Source organism: Grus americana, chromosome 2 (genome assembly GCF_028858705.1).
Source record: "Grus americana isolate bGruAme1 chromosome 2, bGruAme1.mat, whole genome shotgun sequence".
In the NCBI taxonomy this organism is placed as follows: domain Eukaryota; kingdom Metazoa; phylum Chordata; class Aves; order Gruiformes; family Gruidae; genus Grus; species Grus americana.
This window is the reverse complement of record NC_072853.1, coordinates 65,585,739-65,611,361: the sequence shown is the minus strand read 5'-3', so window position 1 is coordinate 65,611,361 and position 25,623 is coordinate 65,585,739. Positions and strand designations below refer to the sequence as shown.

The following is a 25,623-nucleotide window of genomic DNA, read 5'->3' as shown; positions in this document are numbered from 1 at the left end:
AGGAAATGGGAAAAGAACAGAACAAAAAATACTTTTTTTGCATAGAGTTTGATTACTAGAAACAAGACATGCTAGTAAACGATGACTACTTGATCCTCCCATCTACAGCATAGGTAAATCATCATCTGCCATTACTTCTAAGCTACCATGAGAGTTTCCCATAGTCTCCGGAGTACTCTGTTTATCTCAGAAGGAGATTAGTTTGCCACCTTTATAAATTGTTTGGCATGTATGTGCATTCACCAAGACTATGCTTCTTAACTCACAACACTCATATTAAAAACCATGTATGTTTTTTTTAAAAATACTATGGCATGTTGAAATAACCTGTATATTTAGTAAGAGAACTCTGTGAAAAGAACATTCCTTTTGCTCTATCACATATTTATTTAAATGTCAGAAATCTGACCTCTGTCCTTGTTCCTATCTCATTTTGAGTTTTCTCTTTAGCACTTGTCAAAGTATTTGCTTCCAAAACATTTTTAGTAATCTTCTCTGACTCTGTCACTTAGCTGCTGAGCTCATAAATGTGAACAGTTAGCCTATCAAACCAATTAATAACTTTGCCTTTGCCAAAAATGTAAAATGAGTTGCTGAAGTAGAAAATAACAGTTGTACTGCTAATGCTTTCCATTATTTCTTACCACAACTTTCTTAACTTTGCTGGAAGAGTTTGGCAAAACATGTTTTTTCCCTCTGGAAGGACAGCATTAAGGACTGTGGAAACCTGCTTCTGGGTTTCAGGAGCACTACTCCAATAAAAATAACAAAACGTATTAGACACACTGTTTAGGATGTGCTATGAGCTAAACTTGTACAGAAAAAAATTTCAAGGCACCCCAGAATTCTCAAGACATGCCAAAAATGATGGGAGTGAGGAAGTACTGGCCTGCACCAGGTAACTGGGAGAGATCAGTGATTAACAGGACTCTCCCACAGCTGTGGCATTAGAAGATGCCGTTCCAGTACCTGGTGCATGAGATTGCCCAGGACTTCGGTAACGATCTGTACTGCCAGAGCTCTGTCAGTGGGAGCCTGGGTGACAGGCAGTGAGACACATCTCATGGGTCGCTTAGAGGACAGCAACACTGTGTCTCAGTTACACCAAGTGAGGGATGATGTCAGGGGACATGTCATCTCCAAGGACATCCAGGTCCTGGTCCAACGGTCCTGGTCCGTTGCATTAGTTCACCATTTGCTTGCTGCTTTTTTCCTACTGAAAGCCCCTGCAATGAGTGAGGACATCTTCAACTAGATCAGGTTGCTCAGAACCCCATCCAACTTGACCTTGAATGTTTCTAGGGATGGGGCATCTACAACTACAAAGAATACTATCTTTATCATCAATAAAATCAGATTTTGACAAACAATAAGTGGTTAAAATACAAAACAATAACAAAAGAACAAACTCTGAAGAAAGCTATACCAAAATAAGTTTCAGAATGCAGCGGGCACCTGCTTTCAGTGATTTAACCAAAGCAGTCTTGCAGCTGCAGTCATGGAGGTCTTAGAGGCAAAACCTTGCAACACAATTAACTTTACTAAAAACCTCGTTAGAAGCAGTGAGGATTAAACATGACCAAGTACAGTAAACAGACGCACAGAGCTACATAATGTTTTAGACACCTACTCTAGCCTGCCTGTTCCTGGTTTAATGGAACAGAATGTCTCAGAGCTCCTAATGAGATGATAATGCTTGCAAAATGAGATGTTCTGGTGACATCTGTTTGATGTCTCTGTGGAAACTTTATTTGACTTAGGCTGGTCACTTACATTTGGATAAACTGATAGTTTCTCTTGCTTACACAGTGTTAGAGCTGGTAACCGCTTCAGCAGCATTTAGGTACAGTTGCAATCAAATGTGCCTGATTTACTACTAATACTCCCTGTAAAAGTATACTTCTAATACAATATAAATATACCAGACACATAAATGACTAGTTCTGTAGAACTGTGATTTAATAAAAATATGACTCATACAAAGAAAGGAAAGTAAGCAGAAAGTACAAAGTAAAATCTGAAGCAATACTAAGATAAAATATAGAAAACAGGGAGAATAAATGTCTTCCACTTTCTGCAACTAGACCAAAAAGTCTGATTAATATGTGGTGGATATCACTCAGAATTTTTTCTGTACACTCTAATTCCTTAACTGAATTACCGACGGTAACATGCAAGGGTTGGTTTTTTTTAAACAATCACTTTACCTGTTTTTTGGAATAAGCTATGCTATATGCAGTCTGTAATAAACAATGTAGTGGAATGTTTATGCATCATCTAGATACTTCAAATGTATCATTATTCCACAAATCCATGGCCTATAACAAATGAGATCATCTTTTTCTTTCCCTTTTTCTTCTTTCAGCAGTAGGAATTCAAGGGAGTTTCAGGGATGAATTTAAGCCCTCAATTTTGTACCGTTCAAGAGATGGCAAATGAGGTCAAGTCTCACTGATAGACATTGCAGCTTTCTTGATATAAAGGTCAGATTTCGTGACATCAAAAGCTTATCAGGAGATTTTCTTCTTCCTTAGAGCATACTTCATTTTGTGTCTTCACAAGAACACTGCTCTGTAGCATGAAGAGAGACTGCAGAAGCAGCAATTTGAACACTATTTTGCAGTGGGAGAAGGAGTCAGATCTGATTTCTACTGAAATAATTGGAAAGACTCACTAATTTCCTGAGAAGATAGATCAGATTAAAAAAAAAAAAAAAAAAAAGGCAAAATAAGTGACCGATCATAACAGAACTATGGCTGGTAGGAAAGTTTACTGACCTGCTAAATCATGTAATGATCCATCCCAAAAAATTGCATGCTGGAGAACTTTCCAACTGCCCAGTGATAGTTGGCATCCCTGGTATCCCACTTATTTCTTTCGATATCTTTTACTATTACATATTTATGGTTTTATCTTTTGCTTTCCTTCAGTGAAGTCCAGATGATTAAATTAACAATAACTTTGATTTTGCTCAGGTGAAGCACATTAGAAGTTACAATACAACTAGAATGATAATAGAATAGAATTTGCTTGACAGGAGCAGTTTTCATTGTTTCTTCTAATGAAAACAAGGGATGCACTTGACTCAGTCATCTACATAAATATGCAGCTGTAAGAGATCAGTTTCACCCTTATTTGCACTTTGCTAATTTACCTTCTTGCCTCTTAGAATGATGGGCAATACAGTTCTTGGCTTTAGAAACAGTCTTAAAAATATTCTCCCTCTTCTTTCTCTCTCATGTGCACTAATTGTTGGAAGGATAAAAGTAATTTAAAAGCAGCATATTTTTCAATAACAGTGGAGGGGTTTTCTCCAGATTAGAAAAGCAGGACATGAACAGGCATTCAGTGCTATGAACTTTAATTTGATTAATACACACTTTTATAGAAATCTGAGTCACCAAGCAAATAATACATTCCATTTGCATCTTTTTAGTCAGGCAGAATTAAATACAACAAATATCACTCATAGATAAGAAGAAAAGGATTACAACTGAAGTTTTAAGTCAAATTTTAAAAACAAAATAATGTGCACAGCATAGTTCCCCATATAATCATTTCCTTTCCATCAGCCATGAAGCAGCCATTTTATTACCATGTTCTTTCACACCGATGGAAGTGATTTCACTTAAAATCACACAAAAATCAGTATCTCACAAAGAAAAGTGGGAAAGGTCTCTGAATAGTATGTTTCAGAGTGGGTAAATGCTATAAAATTCAGATTATAAGCCGGAGAGTCTATTTACTTCCATTTATACTCAACTAACCAGTGATAATATTGCTGTCATAAAAAGAGGAACAAACTCTTGCCTTTATATATTAATGGAAACTATTGAATAAATAATTTAAATACAAGATTCTATTTCATTTGGCACTATAGAAGGCTTCTGGATGTGGCAAAATTAGCAAAGCACCAAAAATATTTTAATGAGGGTTCTCTGATTACAAATCACCCTAAACTTCATCGTATTATTTCATCCCTAGCAAAATGATCTTGAGCTTTTTATCTGGACGATATTTTCTGTCCATATTCATGGTATAATTCTGAATTACTTTTAGCCTAAGAATTTTTCCAGCCTGGGATCATAGTATAAGTATTCTTTCCAAACAAGTTTCACACATGAACACCAGCTGTAATACTGCAGGTGAAAATTAAGTCCATATTTGAACCTGCTTGCTGTGTCTCATTCTCCCCCTGAGAATCATTTCAAGTGTTACTGAGTTATTTCCCTGCATGTTTAATAGTGATTTATACATAAATGGTGCCTTGCAGTCAGTTATCTGCAGAACTGGAGGTAAAATAAACCTTTTTTTCTTAAGATTACTACAAGAGTTAATTTTTTTTTTTTTTTAAAAAATCTTCATCCATATGAATGCAAGAACAGTTGAAAATACATCTCAGGACAAATCTGTAGAGCAACAAGGGACAGTGTAATAGAAATATGATTCTGAAAGGTTTATTATAGACATGGAGAGATAAATACATGTAAATAATAATGACCTACGTCCGGAAGATTCTTCTCTTTCCTTGTACTGACAAATTGCCTACAAACTACAAAGTATTGCCTAGGTAGAGGTTGAAAGTGTAAGCCCTAAATATATTCCGTTCACAGACACTGACGGTCTTCAACATTTACTCCCTCTCCTCCTATCCTTCCTTCTCCTCCTCTGATGTTAATAATTAAATACTACTTTTCATCTAGTGCATCAGGCCATGTTCTCAGGATACCCTTGAATCTATAGCAACACATTTTGTCTTTACAGACATAGAACTGTGGGATTAATTTACCTGAATAGCTAGAACAAGATGAATTTCACCTAAGGTGGCAGCTGGCCGAAGATGGAGAGGAAGAGAAAAGACATTCCCTGTGATTGCTATGATATTGCAGGATGACAGATTTCAGGGTTGAAAGTTCAGAAGTGGTTTCCTTGATGCTCAAGATCCCAGTTAGGCTGCTTACTTTCGAAGGACAAAAGAGTCTCTTTGCTCCTCTCTTGCAGCACTGAGGGTGAGGGGAAAACAAAACAAACCACAAACCCCAGCTCTGTAAACACTTTAGCAGGGAGTACCCAGAAGTCCTGAAAACAGGAGAGCCCACTTTCACATCAGCCTTCCCACCTCGCCACCCCGTAGGACATGGCAGGTAAGCAAGCCGGGAAGCAGCAGATCAGTGGGACGAGATGCTGGCCTGACCACGTACCACGCTCAGCAAAGCCTAGCTGCTGACAGCAGCTTAAGGGGACACCCCCCAAAAGTGACAGGATGCCATCATCAGAGCACTGTAACACTCTTGCAAGTGAACGGAATTCAGGATAGGAGCAATTTTTAAGCTATTTTTTCTTAAAACCCACACAGGAGTTATCTACACCCAACCTGTATAAATGTCCCCATAACATTGACTGCTCTATCAGAAATGCCATGGCAAACTACACGTGTTCAGTATAGCGGGAGCTTTTGCAAGGTTTCATTTAAACTGAGCTGAAATGAAAACATTATTGTGAGAGCCTCTAGCCTGTAAAGATTTCCAATACAGTTTCACAACAGGCTGGTAAAAAGCTTTGGCGTTGACTTATGGAGTGAAATGCCATTATCACCAGGTGTTTCAAACGTGCCAGCAACCATCGGCTCATAGTTCTCGTGAAAATGATAAATTGCTACGCAGAAGTAATGAAGAGTGATTGCATTTAGAGTAATTATGGCAAAAGTAATTGATTAAAATGAGAAGAGCACACAGCATCATTTTACTTCTTTCTCTAACAATGGCGGTCCATATGCCAGTGATTTCAATTGAATTTCTTAATCATCGTAAGATCTTTTCAGAACATAGCCCGCTTGTGGAGTTATTCTGGATACATCTTCAGATGATCACTTCTAGACTGAATAATAGCTCAATCTTGTGATGTTTTTTCTTCATATTTGCATAGCTCTCATACATTATATTAGTGAGAATGCTTAAAATAAGCGTTAAAATAAAATAAAATAAGAGTAAGTATGCTAATAGACTAAGGCCAGAAGGGACCACTGTGATCAGCAGGTCTAAATACTCCATAATGTAAGCTGCATTTTTTCCCGCATAGCAGTGCTACAACCTCATCCATATTTTGAGATTTAAATATGTAAAATCTTTTGAGAAACACCCAAATGTGATTTGAAGCTAGACGAATATATCACATTTGTTCATTAAGCATTCTAGGATTATTTATACCCATGGCTTAATGAAAAGATTTCCAGTTCATTTACAGATTTAACTGCTAAAGTTTAATTTCACTGTACTGGATCTTGCTAACTCATCCATCCATTTAAGAGCAGAATAGCGTCAGGTATTTCTCTGTCTTTATAGCTACAGAGCTATGTAGTAATTAAGGCACTTCTTAACCGTATCCCTCTAAGGTGAATTGCTGATGGTTTTGGATTTTTTTGTGCAAAAGCCCCCCTGTTTGCAGCAGTGCTTCCAGTGACACCACCCCAGGTACTGCCACATGCTGAATTAATGATTCCAGGTGTTATGCAAGTCCTTCAGTTGCACAGAGTTGAAGGTTTTGTTTAATTAAACTGACAATTTCAGAATCACCATGTTCCAGTATAATAACCAGTTCTTAAAGTTTTCCTTACGTTCTTCATTCCTAAATGTATGACTTTTCATTTTACTATATTAAAACTACCAGTTTGCTTGTGCTAAATTGTGAAATTCAATGTAAAGCAATACTGTCATGTCATCACCTCATCTATAAATGTCACATCTACAACCCATTAGCAAGAGGTTTGTATTTTCTTTAGGAATCCTTATATTAAACTTAACCAGGCTGATAAATTCTCTACAAGTATTGCTAGAACCATCTATGTAGCTCATATGATTTATTACTAAAGGAGAGATTTTATTTTTCTCAGCAAATTTTAAATATGGCTAGATGATTATCAGGGCATGGAATTACCATGCAATGGAAATGGTACAAAGCTTTCCAAGGGGACAATGCTGCACTTAAGGAAACAGAACTATAAAATGAGACCGCAGCCTTCATCCAGCAAATGTATCTGGCCAAAGTGTACTAAGGTATCTACAAATGTCAAGTACATATGCACATGCACAGTAAAATTGAGAGATTAACGTGCACGTCATTTTAAATCCATGATGTAGCATTTACTTTTGTTTTTAAAAGTACATCCATTAGGTGTAGGGCTGATCGTATTCTGGTTTCATGCTCATCTAGCTGTTTTTACTGTAGTGATATAGCCATTGCTCATTGTTGATGCAAATCTATACACACTTATGCATCAATTTAACAGCATCCTCCCAACAGTGGAGCCGCATCCAGGCTTTCATATAATATAATATAATAGGTTTGGATTTCACATCATTGGAGAGCTTGGTTTCTCTTCACATTCAAATACATGGATCTAGCTCTGTTTGTATGTCTCTTAAGCAACACATAAATTACAGAGATTCAAATTGCACTTGAATAAGAAATCACGATGAATTCCATCAATTTCAATTGACTTCTACCAGCTTGAATAAAAGGAGGACCACGCCTCCTGCACTTGAGTACTTAACAATAAGAATGTTTTTTCTATCATCAGTTAGATTTTCCAAAAGATATTTTCAACCTATAATGACATGTAGCCATGAAACTCTATTGAGTTTTGTGTACACTATTTTTTCTGGAAGTTTTCCTGAGGGCACTGCTTGTTTTTAAGTATTATGTAAACACTTGGTAAGAAAAGTCATTTGTATTTCATATTATAGAGATAAGCAGAGACGGTACAGACCTATGGAAAAAATCACTTGAAAATTCATGCAAAGTACAGTGTATCCTAAAACAACTGCGTGTTACTTTACATTCATTATATATTGAAACAAACACAGTATTTTAATTTTCTGGTCTTCAATATTTGTACCTGTACTGAATGCATAACACTAATACAAGCTCTGTAAGCTAGAAGCTGTTCTTTTCTCTGCTTTTATCCTATCCCAAAATATCACAGATATCATTAAGTTCAATGTGACACATCATACAGTGAAGCAACCTGAAATACAAAAAAACTAAAGCAATGCATTCACAATATTATCTTACAAAAAGATCCCTCTCTTTCCCTGAAATGTGGGATTAAAAGTAAAATTTACTTCACTGCAACATTAAATATACAAAGCTTAATGTTTATCTCTTGGAGATCGTGACATTTTTTTAAAAATGAAGATATGATAGATTATGAAAATAGTAAGATTTTAAGAAAGAGGTGCACGCATGCAAAGTGAAAGTGAATACAAAGCTCAAAGGATCATCACTTAAAACACATCATTAAAATGTCTTATCTCGCCAAAAATTAAATGGTTCTGAAAATATGGGGGCTTTCAATGTTTAAATTTAGAAAAAGACTTCAGAAGAATATGTAAATAATCAAAGAACCAATTAATTTGGATCAAAATATTGAAAGAATATTAAGATTGCAGATGAGAACGTTCAACTACAAAATTAAAGCTTGTTCCTTATAAAGTCATAATAATTTTTACATAAAATTTCAGCCAGTTTGGTCATATCTTTGTCATCTACTATAGCATATGATTTTGTTACCTACCTTAGACATATAAAAATTATTAGGAAATTCTACATTTTTGATACAAGATAGAACTTTTAGGCAACTCTGAATGTTTACATTATTACATATCATAAATGTTTAGCACATACTTCTGACTGAAAACTACGTGTAGTTTAATGACTCAGAAGCGGTTATTAAGTGTTAGCTTCACTTTCAACTAAAATGTTTACCTTCTTCAAAATTAGTTAAACGGGTGATACAATTACCTGTGAAGAAAGTTAGCAGAGCTGAACTTACAGGCGAGCAAGTCCCATCATTTTTCAGGGTGTTTGCACGTGGTGAACAGTATGTTGGTTAAGTGCCATCTAATTTTTTTTTTATTTTCCATTTTGGATATGGATCCTAAGTCTGATTTATGTGTAGTAGTGCACAGTGTGCACCTGGATCCACACGTACCTTGGAGGATGCAAAATGCATTTTAGGCTTAATTAGTTGAAGAGCAGCACTGCTGTAATCGTTTGTGTCATACCTCAAACACCGACCCACAAATACACAGGGCTAACATTGCACAAAAAAACCTTGACAGAATAATTTATTGAACTCTTTAAACATCAGTTTTTACAATTTCAAAGTTCCATTGGTACAGCATTTTAATGAAATTTCTGCGTCTTTTAAAGGCAAAAGGTAAAAACCAGAAAATCCAAAATAGAAAATGCAAAATTGATTAGAAACCTGCTTCAATGTCCTAATACAACCTCAGAAAATGGACAGAACTGAGCTCCTTCCCAGAGCCTGCAAGAAAGGAGCCCTCTCACGTTAGCATGAGGTGCTGCAGAGATGCCACCTCTCCACGAGTCTGTCATCCGCTCTGCAGAGAAAACTATGACAAGGAAAGACTTCTACGTTTCTCCACTAGAACACAGTTTTAAGATGGACCGAACAACTAGAACTCAATGTGATGGGATACACTACTTCTGTCATCAACGTTGAAAGCGTGCTGTACGTTTTAAACTTCAGGAGGCACTCATGAAGCAGCACAAAGAGGCAGGATACATACAACAACGTTTTAGGCAGTTTATAAAAAAATATGTGAGTAGCAGTTTCTCTTGGGGTTCTCCAATTCTCTCAATTTATGAGAAATTTAAGTATTTGCTTAATTACCCACACCTTGCTTTAGTTCAAGAGGAATTTGAGTAACCATTCCTGTTGCCTATTTTGCTTTTTAATAATATTTTCAAATTCACACAACAGGGTGGAATTCAGTAGGATTATTCATCTTTCTAGGAGTGGAAAATTCAGCCTTAGCCAGAGAAATCTTTTTTAATTTTTACTTCACTGTACACTGAAATTAACCTTTCTGGTTAAAAAGATGTAAAAAAAAGCATATTAGGCAAATGATGTGAAACTTTTGTTCCACCCTCCACCACAAATAACAATCCCTGCCAACAAGTTCAGAACTTGAAAGCAGATATTCAGTTGTAAGGGATCGTTAGCACCCATTCCCTGATTTTCTGCCCAAACTAGCCATTTCTGTGGCACGGCAGGTTCCTGTCCAGCTGCTCAGGGGTTAGACACAGTTCACAGCATACATTAACTAACACTGGTTATACATTCACAACCTCCACGTCAGAGCTGAGTATGTCAAAGTCACGCTAGAGACACTGACCAACAAAAGTGTGATTTAGGCAGGAAACTCAGCCTTAGCCTGTCAGCTGCTTCTCAAGGTTTCTCTGAAAAGTGACGTGGAAGTTCTACTGATGCTTATCAGGAGCCAGGTGGGGCCTTTCTACCTACTTGTTACTGCAGTTGTCTCCTCCCCCTCATCCTTAAAATTTCAAACAGATGTAGGTCCATTACTATCAAGCCCTTGGGTTTAAAATTACGTACAATTAAGAAAGAAAAAAAAAAAAAAGGCTTTTGCAGCTGAAACAATAAACTCAGCATGTTAACTTTATACAGTTACATATTTACATTATAATTCTTTATTCAAAATAATGAAATCACAAGCAATTTTTTAAAAGGAAAAAATATAATTTTCAAAGCTGTAGAATCTCCTAATATGCTATAAATTCAGCTGAAGTCTGATAGCGCTTTAATAATTTGAGTGATTAGTGGGTGATGAGGATCTGAAAACCCAAAGGAAGTTCAACATTGTTCTAGGCTGTGTTTCCTAACCTCAGTCCTAACCCAGAAAATGGTTTCCTGCAGAGATAAACCCTTCTTCTCCAATCAAGGGGTTTTTCATATATTTTGTGTTCCTAGCAATATTATCAAACTGTCTCTTCATATGAAAGGACACAAACACCATGCACACAATAGCATGTCTTCAATATTCTTTTACTGATTTCAGGCAGACAATACTGACACATAAACATTGATATTTTGATGTGAACTAACCCTCCATAGTTGATGTGGCTCCACCACTCTGAACTTTTATTTTTTTAAAGCAAGTTTGCAGAGAAGAAGGAATCTGACAGAGCCAATACTATTTAGCCTCTTCGAAGACCCAGACGAAGGTGCAGGACTCTCTCAGCAAGTTTGTACATGACACCAAACCCGGAGGAGGGCATGGGGGAGGTGCTGGAGAGCAGGGCTACCTTTCAGAGCGCCTTTGGTAAGACGGGGGAATGGAAGTAACAGCTATCAATTGCATCAAGTTCAACAAAGCCAGAAGCAAAGTCCTGAAACTTGGACTGGGACTCAGAGCAATTCTGCGGAAAAGGACAGGAGAGTGCTTGTAAAGCAGAAATTAAATATAAGTCAGCAGTGTACCCTTGCAGCAATAAATTACTGTAATACTGGGCTGTATTAGCAAGACTCAGCCAACGGGTCAAGGGAAGCAATTAGTCTATTCAGTGCTCGTGAGGCCGCATCTGGAACACGCTGTTCAGCTTTGAACACCCCAGTTCACGAGAGGGATGGATGCGCTGGAGCAAGGCCAGTGGAAGGCCACTAATGCGGCCAGGGAGCTGGACCACAACAGACGAGGAGAGACTGAGAGTGATGCATTGCTTCAGAAGAGAAGGCCGAGGGGAAATTTAACTGCCATCTTAAATTACGTATTAGAGAGAAGACTTAAACACACAGCAAAAGGACAGAAGGCAACAGTCGCGAGCTACATCAAGGGAAATCTCAACAGGGGATAAGAAAAAATATTTCAGTGAGAGTGATTAGGCACTGGCACAGGCTGCCCCCCAAAAATTGTTGAATCGCCATCCTTAGAAATTTTCAAAACTTGCCGAGACAAGGAAGTGATCCAACTCTAAGGGTAGCCCTGCCTTGAGAGGATGTCCGGAGGTTCCTTCAATTTAATTTACTCTATCAGTCTATGGGTCATTAATAAAAAAAGGTAAAAGCATATCTTACTCCAGCTAACAATAATGTTCTCAAAGGACTGAGTTCCCTGCTGCTATTTCTTTAGCGGTTTACCACTTAAAGATATATTAAGTACTTTTATGAAATTTCTGAAACTACTCATCTTATTTAAGAATTTGCAGAATTGTACCGCTTACCTTATACACTTTGTATTGATTTAAATGCATCCTTCTGAATTTTTCCAATTTAGAGCTACACAGTATGAAGCCCCTCCTACAACTTTTAAGGGAATGCTATTTTTAAATGCTTAAGCATTGCCCAGAGTTGCTTTATGGAACATAATATTTTAAAACATACGTATACATTGCACATATAAAACTGTATCTTCATCTCAAAGTCTATAAAGGTAACAAAACATACACATAGACATGCAACACATGCACAAAAGCTTCCCTCAGATAGATACAAATCCTCATTTTGGTACAACTACGTACAGGCCATAAACAAAACCTTATATAGCATACACAAAAGTTCTGTGTATACAGTAAGGCAGGCATATGAAGTGGAAAAAGCTCCATCATTATTCAGTATGTTACATTAAAAAGACAGCTAAACAGATAAAATTAGCATTTCCACTCTAAAGCAATTACCTCAAGCTGTACACAGGTTATTTCAACTCCAAATCAGAGCCCATCTTTACTTTAAAAAGGGAAAAGGCATTGTCAAAACAATCTGAAGACAGAACAAAAGTTTTCCTCTCTAAAATCATAGTACTATGGTATTTATTATCTGTCAGACACAAAATTTAGCCATCTCTTCCCTTCGATGGAGTAAGATGTCAGAAAGTTACTTGTCCATATCAACATTTCCTTCCCGTATATTTGAATGCTTACACACCACATGCTTAGTGAGTAAGAATACAGACATATCATCTGCAACATGTTTTTCTCAAGTATCTTTTAAAGGTCGAAGAGCTTCATTTGACAAAGTTATCCAAGATGCAAAGGATCAGCCCAGTTTTCTTTCGTACCAGTTTTACAAACTTTTGCTACAAACGCAACCTCAGTACATTAAATACCAACTAACTTTATCAAGATAAACCCAGGATAAAGCTCATTGTGCTTTGTTTTCTAGGTGTTTAGTTCACACAGATGAAGAGCCAACACGCAGGACTTTTCACAGTTCACACGTGCGTACAGTTGGTAGATGGTGGTGTATCTACCCGACTTCTATTTTCCTTAGCGTCATTCAGAGGTGACTCGTTACCTATCTGGCATTTGAAGACTTGTTTGTAGGCCTTCCTAAAATTTTCAGAGAGAAATGCGTATATAATCGGGTTCACAGAAGAATTGCTGTAAGCCAGGCAGTGTGCAGTTATTCTGAAGAGAAAGGAGGCTTGAGTCAGTGGGAAAACTCCAAATTCGGCCCAGAGGTGAATCACGTGATGCGGCAGCCAGGAGATGCCAAAAACCACTACCACCACCAACACAGTCTGTGCTGTCTGAGACAGGGAAAGGAAAACACAGATGTCTGATGAGCACTTGAAGAATCAGCTTTAAACCTGCTTCAAAACCATTATTTGAGGGGGAAAAAAAAAAGGTGCACCAAGAGAGAACACAGTTTGGAATATTTATTACTGATTTTACTCCATTACCTACATGGGCTATATTTTGCATAGTGAACTGCTGCAAGGAGAACCTTCGCCTTGAAAATGCCAATGTAAAAGGCACACGCGTAACTTTGCTCAAAGGTAAAGATTCCTGATTCCCTACGCATTTCTGAGGTGGCTGGAAAACAACGATAACATGGGTCTTTGGGAAATCTCATCCAAATCTAATGATCTATATTTTAGTATGGTGCACGAGGATTTCTGACCAAAATTTCAAGACAGATCTATTATACATGAAGACAGCTACTGGAAGAGCTTACAGCAGTCAGACAAAGACTTTGCTCAAGTGTCTACAAAAGGAACAGGGGCTTTTTTGAAAGTCTCTCCTTTAAACATAAAATTTCCACAGGGGGAGTCATACAACAACATTCTGGGATACAACTTGGGGGGGGGGGGGGAAGTAAGGAGCTTGAAATTTCTGGTGGTTGCACATTGTCAAAACCAATCTGGAAATTAAAGCTCACCACCAAACACTGAATTCAGAAAAATGGAACACAAAATATCTTCAGTGCTGCCTCCTGACACCACTTTCGTTATTTATGAGAGGAAGGGCCATCAAGCTCGTTAGATCCATCCAGACAGCTACAGTATCTGTCCGCATAGACCTTTCAGGTGTCTGCCAGGGCACAGTGGAGTTTGACAGTCAATGTTTTCTTTAGCTGTCACTTACTTCAGAAACAGCAGTTAGTGCTTTGCAGTTGCTCAACTAATTCATATCTACTCCTCTAACAAGTATGTCTTTCAACAAAATCACTCTCCCCATAAAAGCCTAATATTAATTACAAAACATATTATATTATGGACCCTAATAATTACTATATTAACACTTTACAACACAATTTTTCAGATAACTTCGGCTCTTCTTCACAGGCAAAACTTATCCAGTGGCCACAGAGTGATAAATACTGCAGCGCAGAGAATATCTAGACTTTTTGCTAATTTATTGAACTTAGTGTATACTTCTTGAATTGATTAATGCTCAGTAATAATTGAGACTGACCTACCTAATCATAACTTGACTTAACTTACAGAAAAAAAAAGTTTGATTTCAGGCCAAAATAACTTGTAACAGATACTGTTGTTGGTTAGCAAAATCTCACAATAGAAGCCAAAGGACATTATATCTGTAGTAAATATAACTTGTTTAGTCTCAAGGATTCATCTGTTTTCACAAGCCGTCTCTTTCAGGTCTCATCAGGAGAATATGTGCTAACAAGGAAGTATAAATTAAGAGCAGTTCATTCTCTGATTCCCTTCAATGTGTTAATATTCCAAGTGAAAACAGATTGTCTGGATACCACATGCACAATTACTTCAGAAGAGGCATATTACTTCAGTTTGTTTCAAATTCTAAAAAAACTTTCACCAGGAAAATCACTGACACTCAATAGACTGTATAGATGCACCTGAAAGCAGAGGTTGACTGTGTGTCTCTTGTAACTATTTTACTTAAGGTATTTCATATCTGCAGAATAAGTAGTTTTGCATTAGGAAACCTCACAACATCTGTTTTATCCCATTACTCCTCCTAAGCCTAATTTCAGAGCTTACCTTTCCAAAATCATCACTATGCCTTGCAACCAAGGTAACACTGAAGGACAGCTCTTGTTTACCTAACAGAGGCTTGCTTAGGGTTTCTCATTAGCAAATAAAAATCACCTGAAATACATGATGTTAATATTGATTCTTTATGACCAAAAAGCACGAAAAAAAGCATTTAGGCACATTTATATTTTTCATTAACTTTTTTTCCACACATGTATAGCAAATTAATTTTAAGATTCTACTACTGAAATTCTCATAAAGGTTTGAATACAGCTAGAAATGTATGATTAAGCCTGAAATGCATTCTTAACAAAACAGTACAAGGATAAGAAGAAAGATACAGTAATCAGAGAGAGACAGCACACTAGTGATAACAGAATCGCTTTGAATAACCTGAGTTAGGCCTCAGGATCAGAAATGTATTTTCTAAGGCAAAAAAAAATTTGGGCTGGGTTGTTTTGGTTTTTTTTTTTTTTCATCTGTAATACTTTTCCCTGAAGCTATGAAAGCTAGCTCTTAGCCAGATCTGATTTTTACTTGCAATTTTTAAGAGTTAGTGTTTAGAGGATATGCACAGATATTTCCAGTTTAAGAATAATTTCGATGAGAGTAGAAATGGTGATGTACAAAATGCCTTTGAAAACTACACCCTTGGCCCTGACGACATTAAGTGCAAAAGTATATATGTTAAGTATTTTACTGAATCAGGGCCACGAGGCTTTTAATTCTAGGAATTAAAATCTATGGACTAGGATACTGTCCAAAAAAATAGAAAATGCATAAATAATAGATTACTTATTCGCTGTTGAGCCCATGTATATCTCATTTACATTGCAGACAGTCTGCATGCCCATATGGTAATAGTGATCAGATCAAATGAAGAGCTATAGCCTAAGGGTTTTTTCTGACTCCACATTCATAAACTGAGAAGTAAGTCAAATGATTACTGTGGTCAAATCTGCTCAAAAACTCAGAACCATATTATATTAACTGACAAATTCAATATATAAACACATCTTTCAAATATTGTTCTAAATTGCAAAGCTTATATTCTGCTTTAAAGGCCTTTCACGATTCTACTTGTAACCAGTATATAACTTCAGTCTTGAACATAAGAGGAAAAAAAAAAGTTTGTGGAAAATCAATAGAACTGCAGAATCATTGCAAGTCTCTTATTAGAGTCCTATCACGAAGCACAATAAATCTCATTTTAAAGTCTCATCATATAAGACAGGAATTCTTCATAAAACATTTAAAAAGTCAGCTAGTTAAACAAATAAATTTAAAAAAAAAAAGATTGTCAAGTTAGGGAAAAATGCCTGTGAGGCAACCCCCCCACACACACATTTAATATTAGAGACAGGTTGTCTCTCCATGTCTAAATTTCAGATGCTCTGAAGTTCAAAATATGGGGATCTCAGGTATTGGCTTGATGCACTGCGATGGAAAACTTGGATCAGATTCCAATCCTGCTAAGTTCAGAGAGACACTGAGTATGTCATTAAATACTTCATTTCAACTCCTCCTCTCCGTTACATCTTTGGCAACAAGCAATATAATAGCAAATTAGCTTAGCCATAAGCTAAAATATAAACAAATAGATATTGGTAATGAAAGCAATCTACCTTCTTCTTGGATGCTTCTGACTTCTTTGACATGTTTCTCAACTTCTTATGCAGATGATTAAGAACCTGAAAAGATTAATTTGCATCTTGTAGTTCACCATTTTCTACAATTCAAACCCATGTATTTTAGAGTGTGCTCTCCAGTACTGCATGAGTCGCTTACAAACATCGCTGATCCAATTTACACCTTTCAAAAGAGCACAGTATCAAATCCGAAGGAACTACGTATCTGCATCTGTGTGAATCAACAAATACGAAGCAGACCACAATTGAATTCTTATATAAACAATATCAGATGTATTACATAATAAATACATATTACAAATGAACAAGACAATGCATTGAAACCTATCATGCACCTAGAATTAGCAATCATTCTTCTTCCATAAAATTGTCAATGCTTGTTAATTTAGAATGACCTTTACTGCATGTAACATAAAAAGTCTATGTTTTAAGTCAGAGCTTTTCTGAGTCACCTGCATAATTTGCTTTCTTCAGATGGATGTTTAGTTAATATAATCAGGATGTTGGCACTATTTGATCTTCAACAGAAGCTTAGGCTTTCAAAAATAATTTATACTAAAATGTATCTCACATGAAGCATGACCTTTATCAATAATTTGATGATACCTGTCATGTACCTTTCACAAGTAATTTTTTAAAATATATCTCAAAAAGGCTTATCGTCCAAGAGCAGGGTCCAAATTTTAACATAATGATTTACACATAAGATTTTGGATAGTAGATGCACAGAAGTGCATGCCCTACTTTATCTGCAGTCGTTATTAACTGAATCTAATATATTCATATGGCACTGTTTGTGGGCACGGGGAGCAGGGCATATGCTCTTCAGCTGAATGTGTTTAAGAAGTTGTAAAACCATACAGAATTGAACTCCAGGGTTTAAATAAAATATGGTAAGAGGAATTGTTTAGAGAGAGTGTCATAGTGTAGAGCTGTTAGATGATGATGATGACATTAGGTTGCACTTTACATAGCTCTAAGATGAACTGAGAACAATTTAATAGGTAAGATCATCCCGAATTAATAGGTAAGATCATCCAGCATTAAAAGGATTTTTTTAAGGTATATAATGCTAAATTTTGGGGCTTATAAGGAGACTTCTTGAGATGGGGAAAAGGGTATGAATTCAAATTCTTTTGTATCATTTGGGGACGTTTTCTCTATTTTCTTTGGGATGCATGGCTAACCACTACCAGGACAGACACCAGACAAGATGACCTATAGACTTGATCCCACTCTGGCATTTGAGTCTCAGAAATGTACATAATGAATTAAAAGAAATAAGATGGTATTTGTGAATAACCATAGCTCATCAGGGGATTCCACTTTTTTAAGTATCTACTCTTAGCTACCAGTGAACCACAAACAACAATAAAAATAAAAATTACTTGTAAACACTTAACATTGGAAGTGCAGTTCATTTGTGCTTATCTGTGCACTAACATGTTTGTGCATGAAAGATTCAGGCCTTTATGCACTCCTTATTCTGAAACACTAGCCAGGCTGCTGCCAAGGCTAACCTGAGCTCAGGAAAGGCAGGGGAAAAATAAACCATGTTCTCTGAGAAGGTCCCATTTTGGCTTCAGCCCTTTTTTCTTCTCCAGGATGAAGCAGACCAGAAGAAAAGGACAGAAGAGCCCCTGAGGCCCAGCAGAAGACCAGGGAGATGACCCTCTACCCTCTGGCTCACACACTCTTTATTCACCTGCCATCACTGTGTACAAAACAGCTGAATTGCTTAGTTCATGGATGAAAAATGTAAAAGCAAAAAAGAGCATGGGATAAATACCGTGAAGTCCGCTTCCCATCACTGCTGCTTCACTTATCGTACCCCCTTCACATCACTTACAACGATGGGCAGTTTCTACCGGACCTTTGCAAATCCCATCACCTGCCACCCAGAGACTGTACTGTACAGTGATTTTCCCTCACAGCCCAAAACTAAAGCCAGATAAACTCTTCCCAGAAATCAGAACTGCAAAATCTTCTTTTAAAGTTACAAACATTTTTTTTCCTTTGTTCTGAGACTTTTAGCACAAATTTTTGCATTGCATCTCTCTCCAGTCCGAAGAAAGGTGTTAAATTGGATATCTGGGCATGGGGGGTGGGGGGGCGGTAGAAGGATTTGTTGAAGGTTTAGATGATACCCTTCCACTGAATCCTTCTCAACTTCCCCTCTTTCGGACTAGATACGTATTGCATTAAATAAGCCTCTGCAGTGAAAAGATGCTGGCTCTACATGGTAGCGTACCAGATGGTATGCAAACCAGCAGCAAGAGAAATAGGCAGGATTTAATTACCTATCGACAGCAGTGGAACAGCACTCAGAGACCTACACAGAATGCCGTGGAGGGATATTAAGAGCCATGTTTATGCACAAACACTACAAAGCAAATCAAAGATACCTCTCCTCACTGCCCTGTTCAAATTATCTCTTCCCTGGGCCAATGAATAATCAATTGTTCCTCTAACAGTCACTGTCATTTCACCTGAATGAATAATAATTCTACATGTGCCTCTTAATTTGTCTCAGGTTATTTCTCTGAAGGAAGTCTTTCAAAATATCCACTAAGACTCTTGCACATTGCAATTTTAACTCACGGAATGAAATACCTACCTTGCTAAAAAATAGGTCATGACCTGTTCTCATAATGTGTTAATTTTTTAAAAGTTCAGCTCTGTGGAAAAATTAACTTTTCACATGAAACTGTCCAGAGGAGGCCACGAAGGTGATCAGAGGGCTGGAGCACCTCTCCTGTGAGGACAGGCTGAGAGAGTTGGGGTTGTTCAGCCTGGAGAAGAGAAGGCTCTGGGGAGACCTTACAGCAGCCTTCCAGTACCTGAAGGGGCCTACAGGAAAGCTGGAGAGGGGCTGTTTACAAGGGCATGGAGTGACAGGACAAGGGGTAATGGCCTTAAACTGAAGGAGGGTCGATTTAGATTAGATGTTAGAAAGAAATTCTTCACTGTGAGAGTGGTGAGACAGTGGAACAGGTTGCCCAGAGAAGCTGTGGCTGCCCCATCCCTGGAAGTGTTCAAGGCCAGGTTGGATGGGGCTTTGGGCAATGTGGTCTAGTGGAGGGTGTCCCTGCCCGCGGCAGGGGGGTTGGAACTAGATGGTCTTTAACATCCTTTCCAACCCAGACTATTCTGTAATTCTATGAAACTTTTCTAACTTCAGTTTTTGTGCACCTGTTGATCAGAGATCTTATTTGGCTCTTGGGGAAGGAATACCTTTCCTGTTTTCTGGAGACAAGGGTGGGGTGCTGTGGGAAGAAAGTTACACTGTTGTGAAAGAGAGTGTGAAACTTGTAGAATCACAGAAGCATAAGTTCCAGTCTGCTCCAGACTGTACTACCACAACTACCAGTGACAGCATTTGGGAGGCCTTGGATTTTGCCTACAGACTATGTATTTCTGGTTTTTTCCCCCCAGTTGTTTCAGGGACTACATTCAAGATGGTTTGAGAGCCCAGGCTGAGGGAATGTGACCAAATCAAGTTGAGGAAGGGATTTTTCCAATAAGGGAGAGATTAAAAAATAGCTTAAGCTATCTGTGCCTATTCACATAAGTCTACCGAACGTAGTAAAAGTCTCAAGTCTACACTGTTGCAAAGCATATTTCCTGTCAGGCTGTATATAATCATTCCACTGACTACACCTTCATTATCAGCCACTGAAAGTCATGCAGCAGGAAAGCCTGCCCAAGGTCATTATCTAGTAAGAATGAACTGCTTCCTTAACAGAGCCATAATGCGAGCATTACATTCTGAACCATATTTTATAGTATGAACCTGATTTAAATTCGAATCACAATGCCTGCAATCCATTTTTTAAAGTAATGCTGCTACTTCTATTGTCGCAACAGATCCTTCACCCTCTTTCATTTAACAGTGTGTCGCTAATGTGTCATACCCTTTATTTTTTCTTTTCAGTACAGTTTAATAGTTTTCCCTCACTGCTCAGCAAAATTTAAGATAGAATATCTTAAGCCAAGAACCATATAAACTTGTACTTTATGTTGAGGCTCCTACTTTTTATGGCTTACTTTTAACCAAGTCTATAAATCACACATGACTCCCATGAATTCAGAATGTTCAGAATGATAGATTATAATGGAAACATTCTTAAGGCAAGAATTTTATTTTTTTTTTAAAGCTTTTAACATTACACATCTATAAAAGGAAAAGTTTGCTAATGATTTTAGGTGTCCAACCTAGAGGTTTGATTGAAGAAGACCTGACTTTCAAGGTCTGAATCCTCATAACTGGGTACTCAAAAGCAGAGGTACCCAAAATCAGTTGTCACACTGCATTGCCCTGGCAGACAGCAGTTGTTAGAAGTTCACTGGGAATCATTTATCACTTTGCCCTTTAAGAATACAGTAGTGAGAAAACACTGTAGCAATGTTACAAAACACATACAAAAAGTATTTTAAATATATGGCAAGTAATATGATAAGCAATAAAAAAATAAGAATACAGGCTGTCTACAAGTATGCAATGCTGTAACTCAACTAATAACTACTCCTCTGGCTGGAGTAGTAAGCTCCTTTCAAGAGTAGTTCTGTGAGCCAACAAAAGCTGGTTTCCTATGGATTTGTAATTTCTTGACTGTGTATTCCCAAAAAGATGTGCCTCCTTCATAAGCAGATGCTACATAAGACCTCTTCCCCCTATGGCTTGCCTGATGTTTAACAGCTGAATGCAAACTGACTCTCCTTGAAGGAAAGAGGATGAAGGAGACTCTCCACCTTCTTGTGTGTTTTCACAGGGAAATACCATTCCTTCTGATATTTTCACTCCTCTGTCAAATTTGGTTGAAACCGAACCAAAGTTATCTGTAGGAGAGAGGAAACGGGTAGCTGTACACACAGGACACAGAGCACAATCTCATTATTCTCTGCCTTAAGAGCACATCACGTGACATTTCCAGTTCTGGTTTCGTGGGAGGACACAGTTTCCAAATACCTAGCACTATTTCAGCACTTCCATAGGTTGTAACAGTATTGCTGTCCGCTGGGGAAAATACAAATCTCTTCCAACATAATTTAAGAGAGAGAGTGACGGAGAGAAAGAACTCAGCTCCCTGTTAGAGTGCCTAAAAAATGAGACTTTCAAAACTGAAAGTTCAATTGCAATTTGCTTACAAAAGAAACAGAACTGCCTTACAGGAGTGTGGAAAATGCAATATATTCAAATAGAGAAATGAGTCTCCTTTGTCTTAATGTACTGTATCACAAGATTGCATTATTTAGCTGATCCAAGTTCATGAAAACCAGTTAAGTCCATAAGAAATTAATGCATTTCGTTTTATAATACTTCTGAGGCTATTACACAGCAGCGATCCTCTAACACTGCGTGCATTCGGAAGCCAAAATACTTGCTGCACTTCATAGCACTTCAGCGACATCAATAAAAGCTCACAGTGACCACTCTGCTTGAGACCCGTGACAGTAGCAATGGCTTTGACAAATCTCAAACTTCAGCTCTGATTTTCAACTACTATCATCCTTAATTTCTCCCTCACCCTGCCCCACATGCCAAAATATTGCAGTTGGAGGTTTGTCAGTGACTCCTAATGAATGCAGGAATGAGCCTTTAGGCTGCAGGGTACATATACCACCAATAGCCTTGTACAAGTCATGGCATTTTTCAGCTCCGTTGACACTGATGGGAATACCAGGTATCTCCTAGGTATCTCCTAAAACTCATCCCTTCAGGTTGGATCTTCCAGCCTGACACGATGGCAAGCAGGATCATACATACAGGCTCAAAACACATCACCAAGCGAGGGTGAGATCCAAGCCTGGCAATAATTTAAGCACAAGATTTCAGTTGTAACTTCGAGTGGCCTTGATTTTATAAACTTGTTCTGGGCACGTATTTCACATAGGGTTGCTTTGTTGGTTTGGGTTTTTTGTGTTTTGTTTTTGGGGCTTTTTTTGCTACATATTCATACTAATATTGAAAGATCTACTTCTGTAGTGGTGCTTTGTAACAACATGGTGTTATATTTACTATGCTTATATTTCGTTTAAGCACATTTACTTTCCACCCCCCCATACTATGCAGGACTGTCGTAATTTTGAAAGACTTGTTTTCAATCTTCAGTCCTGTCATTAGACTTTGAAGGCTGGTACGTTATGCTGAAATAGAAGATGCTTTGGCTTTGAAAAATATAAGAATTCTTAATACCTAAAAAGCTCCCTCTGCACCCATTCTGTAACATTCTCCCTGAAATATGTGATATTTTCTTAAAACTCTTATGATCTATGGCTACAGCAAGTTTCATCCCTCTCACAGCTCAGTCATATTCACCGCTGTAGATGAAACCACCAGTGTACACCACCAGTGTATTCACCCAGGGAAAACAGAATTCAGTTTATGCATGAAAACATGTATTTCTTCTCCATTTACCAGGTCGGACTTGTCTCATTACAAACAGTAATTTAGAAATGTTGTCCTTTGAGTTCCTTATAACTCAGTTTTAGCAGAGTTGGATGCCATTCTAGCCTTAATTTGCATATCACAATTAAGCTGATGTAATACATACAAAACTGACCAGTAAATAAAATTATTTGTTCAAATGAAAGATTTTAATTACATCTATTGAACTTGCCAATTAAAGAACTGACTTCTCAACACTTAAGCAGTCCTTATTTGCAAGAGCAGACCTATCCCCTTGAATGTGAATTCCTGCCTAAGGAGAAATCCTGCTTCTGAAGGCTGCTGGCACAGAAACAGGAGGAGCTCTGCCTAACTCAGTAGGTAGCAGCCAGTGCTCCAGACCCTCTCCAGCAGCAAGCAGTGGACCCCACACTGAAGGCTGCATTTAATATTCATAGACAAATGTGACCGTTTGCCTGAGCAGAAAAGTCCTTAAGTACCATTTCTCAGGCATCTTTACTTGTTTTTTCCTACCTGGGTCCTCATGCACTGCTCCCTAGCACCATCTGCCCATGCTGAAGTCAGAGGTAAATCTCCCATCCACTTCAACTGGGGCAAGACAGGGCTCCCGGGGACCAGGCAGCGTGATCCACTTTTTGCTCTTAACGTGCTAACTGGATCAGACCAAACTGGTGAGTCTGTGTCATTTGAAGCCTGAACAACTTGTTGCTTTGTTGTACTTTATTTGAGTTAAACTCCTCAAACAGCACTGCAAGAAAATAGGAGAGTTGTGTTGACAGAGAAAGCAGCAGAGTACTGGGGCTTCTTAGCACTTTGCAATAAGGAAATCTGGCAGAGGGACCCCAGTAATTGCCTGAACAAAGCTCCTCCCCGCCCCGTGCAATCCCTACCCCAGCCTTTCTGTGCCACACACAGATGTCCCCCCAGTCATCCCTCGGCTATAAAACCTGCCCTCTCCCTTTGTGCCACAAACTCACCGCTGCCCTGTTGCCTCCTGGCAGTGCCATGTCCCTCCACGTGCCCAGAGATGTCCCTACAGCTCAAGGACACCCGCCACCATTGTGTGTCCCCCATCCCCTTTACACACCCTTCACCACTACCCGCTTTGCCCCACCTTGGCATAGCAGAAGGAGATGAGCAGCAGCGGGAGCAGATATCCGAAGACGAACGTGCAAACCACGTAGACCTTCTTGTGGTGCGGGTTGGGCCAGTGCTCCCAGCAAAAGGTCTGGTTGCTGGCCTCGCGGTGGAAGAGGCGCTGGTGGTGAGCCACAGGTGAGGCCATGGCAAAGGAGAGCGCCCAGATGAGCCCCACACCTAGCAGCGCGTTGCGGGAAACGCGCAAGGCCGAGGAGCGTCGGGAGTGCACGATGGCCACGTAGCGGTCCACGGACATGGCGGAGAGCGTGAAGATGCTCACCAGCATGGAGACGGTGAAGAAGTAGTGAATGAACTTGCAGATGAAGGCGCCCAGCACCCAGGTGGGGAGCACGTAGACTGTGGACTGGAAGGGGATGCAGAAGAGCAGGTAGGCCAGGTCGGCGATGCTCAGGTTGAGGATGAAGATGTTGGTGGTGCTGCGGCGTTTGCCGGGCTTGCTCCTTGCCAGCACCGTGATGACCAGCGAGTTGCCCAGCACCCCCAGGGTGAAGATCAAGCCGAAGACGATCAAGGTGATGAAGTTCTCGATGCCGATGCCGAAGAGGGGCTTCCCCTCCGCCTCCGGCAGCCCGGAGAGGTTGAACTCCCCGCGGGGCGGCTCTGCCCCAACTCGGGACCGGTTGAGGGGCACCGCCGCGTGCTCCCCCGGCTCCATCCTCCCCCTTGCGCGCTGGCCAAAGTTTCTGCCGGCGGAAAGCGGAGCCGCCGTTCCCCGGCACCGCGGACCGCGGCGAGCCAGGGGCGGCAGCCCCTCGCCAAAGCCGGGCGGCGGCGCGGAGGGAAGGTGGGAGGGAGGGAAGGGAGGCGAGTGCCGCCGCGCAGGGTGCCCCGCCGCTCGCAGGGGCGCAGCCTGCGCCGCCGGGCGCGGAGCCGGCGCGGCAGCCCCGGCCGCCCCCCTGTCAGGCAGCGTCCTCCGGCCGGCTGGACGCGGGGCCCGGCGCCCCCGCCGCCTCCTCCGCCGGGGGAGGCGCCCCGGCAGCGCCCGCGCACCCCCCCCCCCCCCCCCCCCGCTACTCCCGGGCCCGCCCCGGGGAGCGGCGGAGGCTCCGCGCCGCCCCGCGCTGGCGGCCGCCCGCCCGCTGCTTCGGGAGACTGAGCTCCCCGGGGATGGATGTCTCCTTGGGGAAAGGAGGGGTGGGGGATTTTTTTCCCCCTTTTTTTTTCCACCCCCCCGGTTTAGCGTGCAGTTGGTTCCGCAGGGCTGCCCGGAGGGGCCCCGGGGCGGCAGCCGGAGAGCGGGGAGCGGAGCGGCCCCGGTCCCCACCTCTGAAAACTTCTTTCTGCTTTTTGCCTTCGCTCCTAGGGGGGCTCAGAAGTCTCGTCCTCCAGCACGGCTGGAGCG

General features: G+C 39.8%; 1 protein-coding gene across 1 annotated transcript; it reads right to left on the bottom strand.

Annotated features, from left to right (window-relative positions):
- Positions 1–10,851: 10,851 nt before the first annotated feature.
- GALR1 (galanin receptor 1) lies at positions 10,852–25,195 on the bottom strand. The gene is made up of 3 exons (XM_054818494.1): positions 24,235–25,195; positions 16,688–16,753; positions 10,852–13,349 (listed from the first exon to the last, which is right to left on the bottom strand). Exons 1-3 carry the CDS (start codon positions 24,934–24,936, stop codon positions 13,032–13,034), a joined length of 1,086 nt encoding a protein of 361 aa, XP_054674469.1. The 5' UTR covers positions 24,937–25,195; the 3' UTR covers positions 10,852–13,031.
- Between the last annotated feature and the right edge of the window lie 428 nt (positions 25,196–25,623).

Excerpts from the sequence above, each read along its gene's own strand:
- GALR1 (XM_054818494.1), bottom strand. The coding sequence starts at position 24,936 with ATGGAGCCGGGGGAGCACGCGGCGGTGCCCCTCAACCGGTCCCGAGTT. Across the intron at positions 16,754-24,234 it reads TCTCCTTCTGCTATGCCAAG|GTTCTTAATCATCTGCATAA; the intron begins GTGGGGCAAAGC and ends TAATCTTTTCAG. Across the intron at positions 13,350-16,687 it reads CAGAAGCATCCAAGAAGAAG|ACAGCACAGACTGTGTTGGT; the intron begins GTAGATTGCTTT and ends TCCCTGTCTCAG.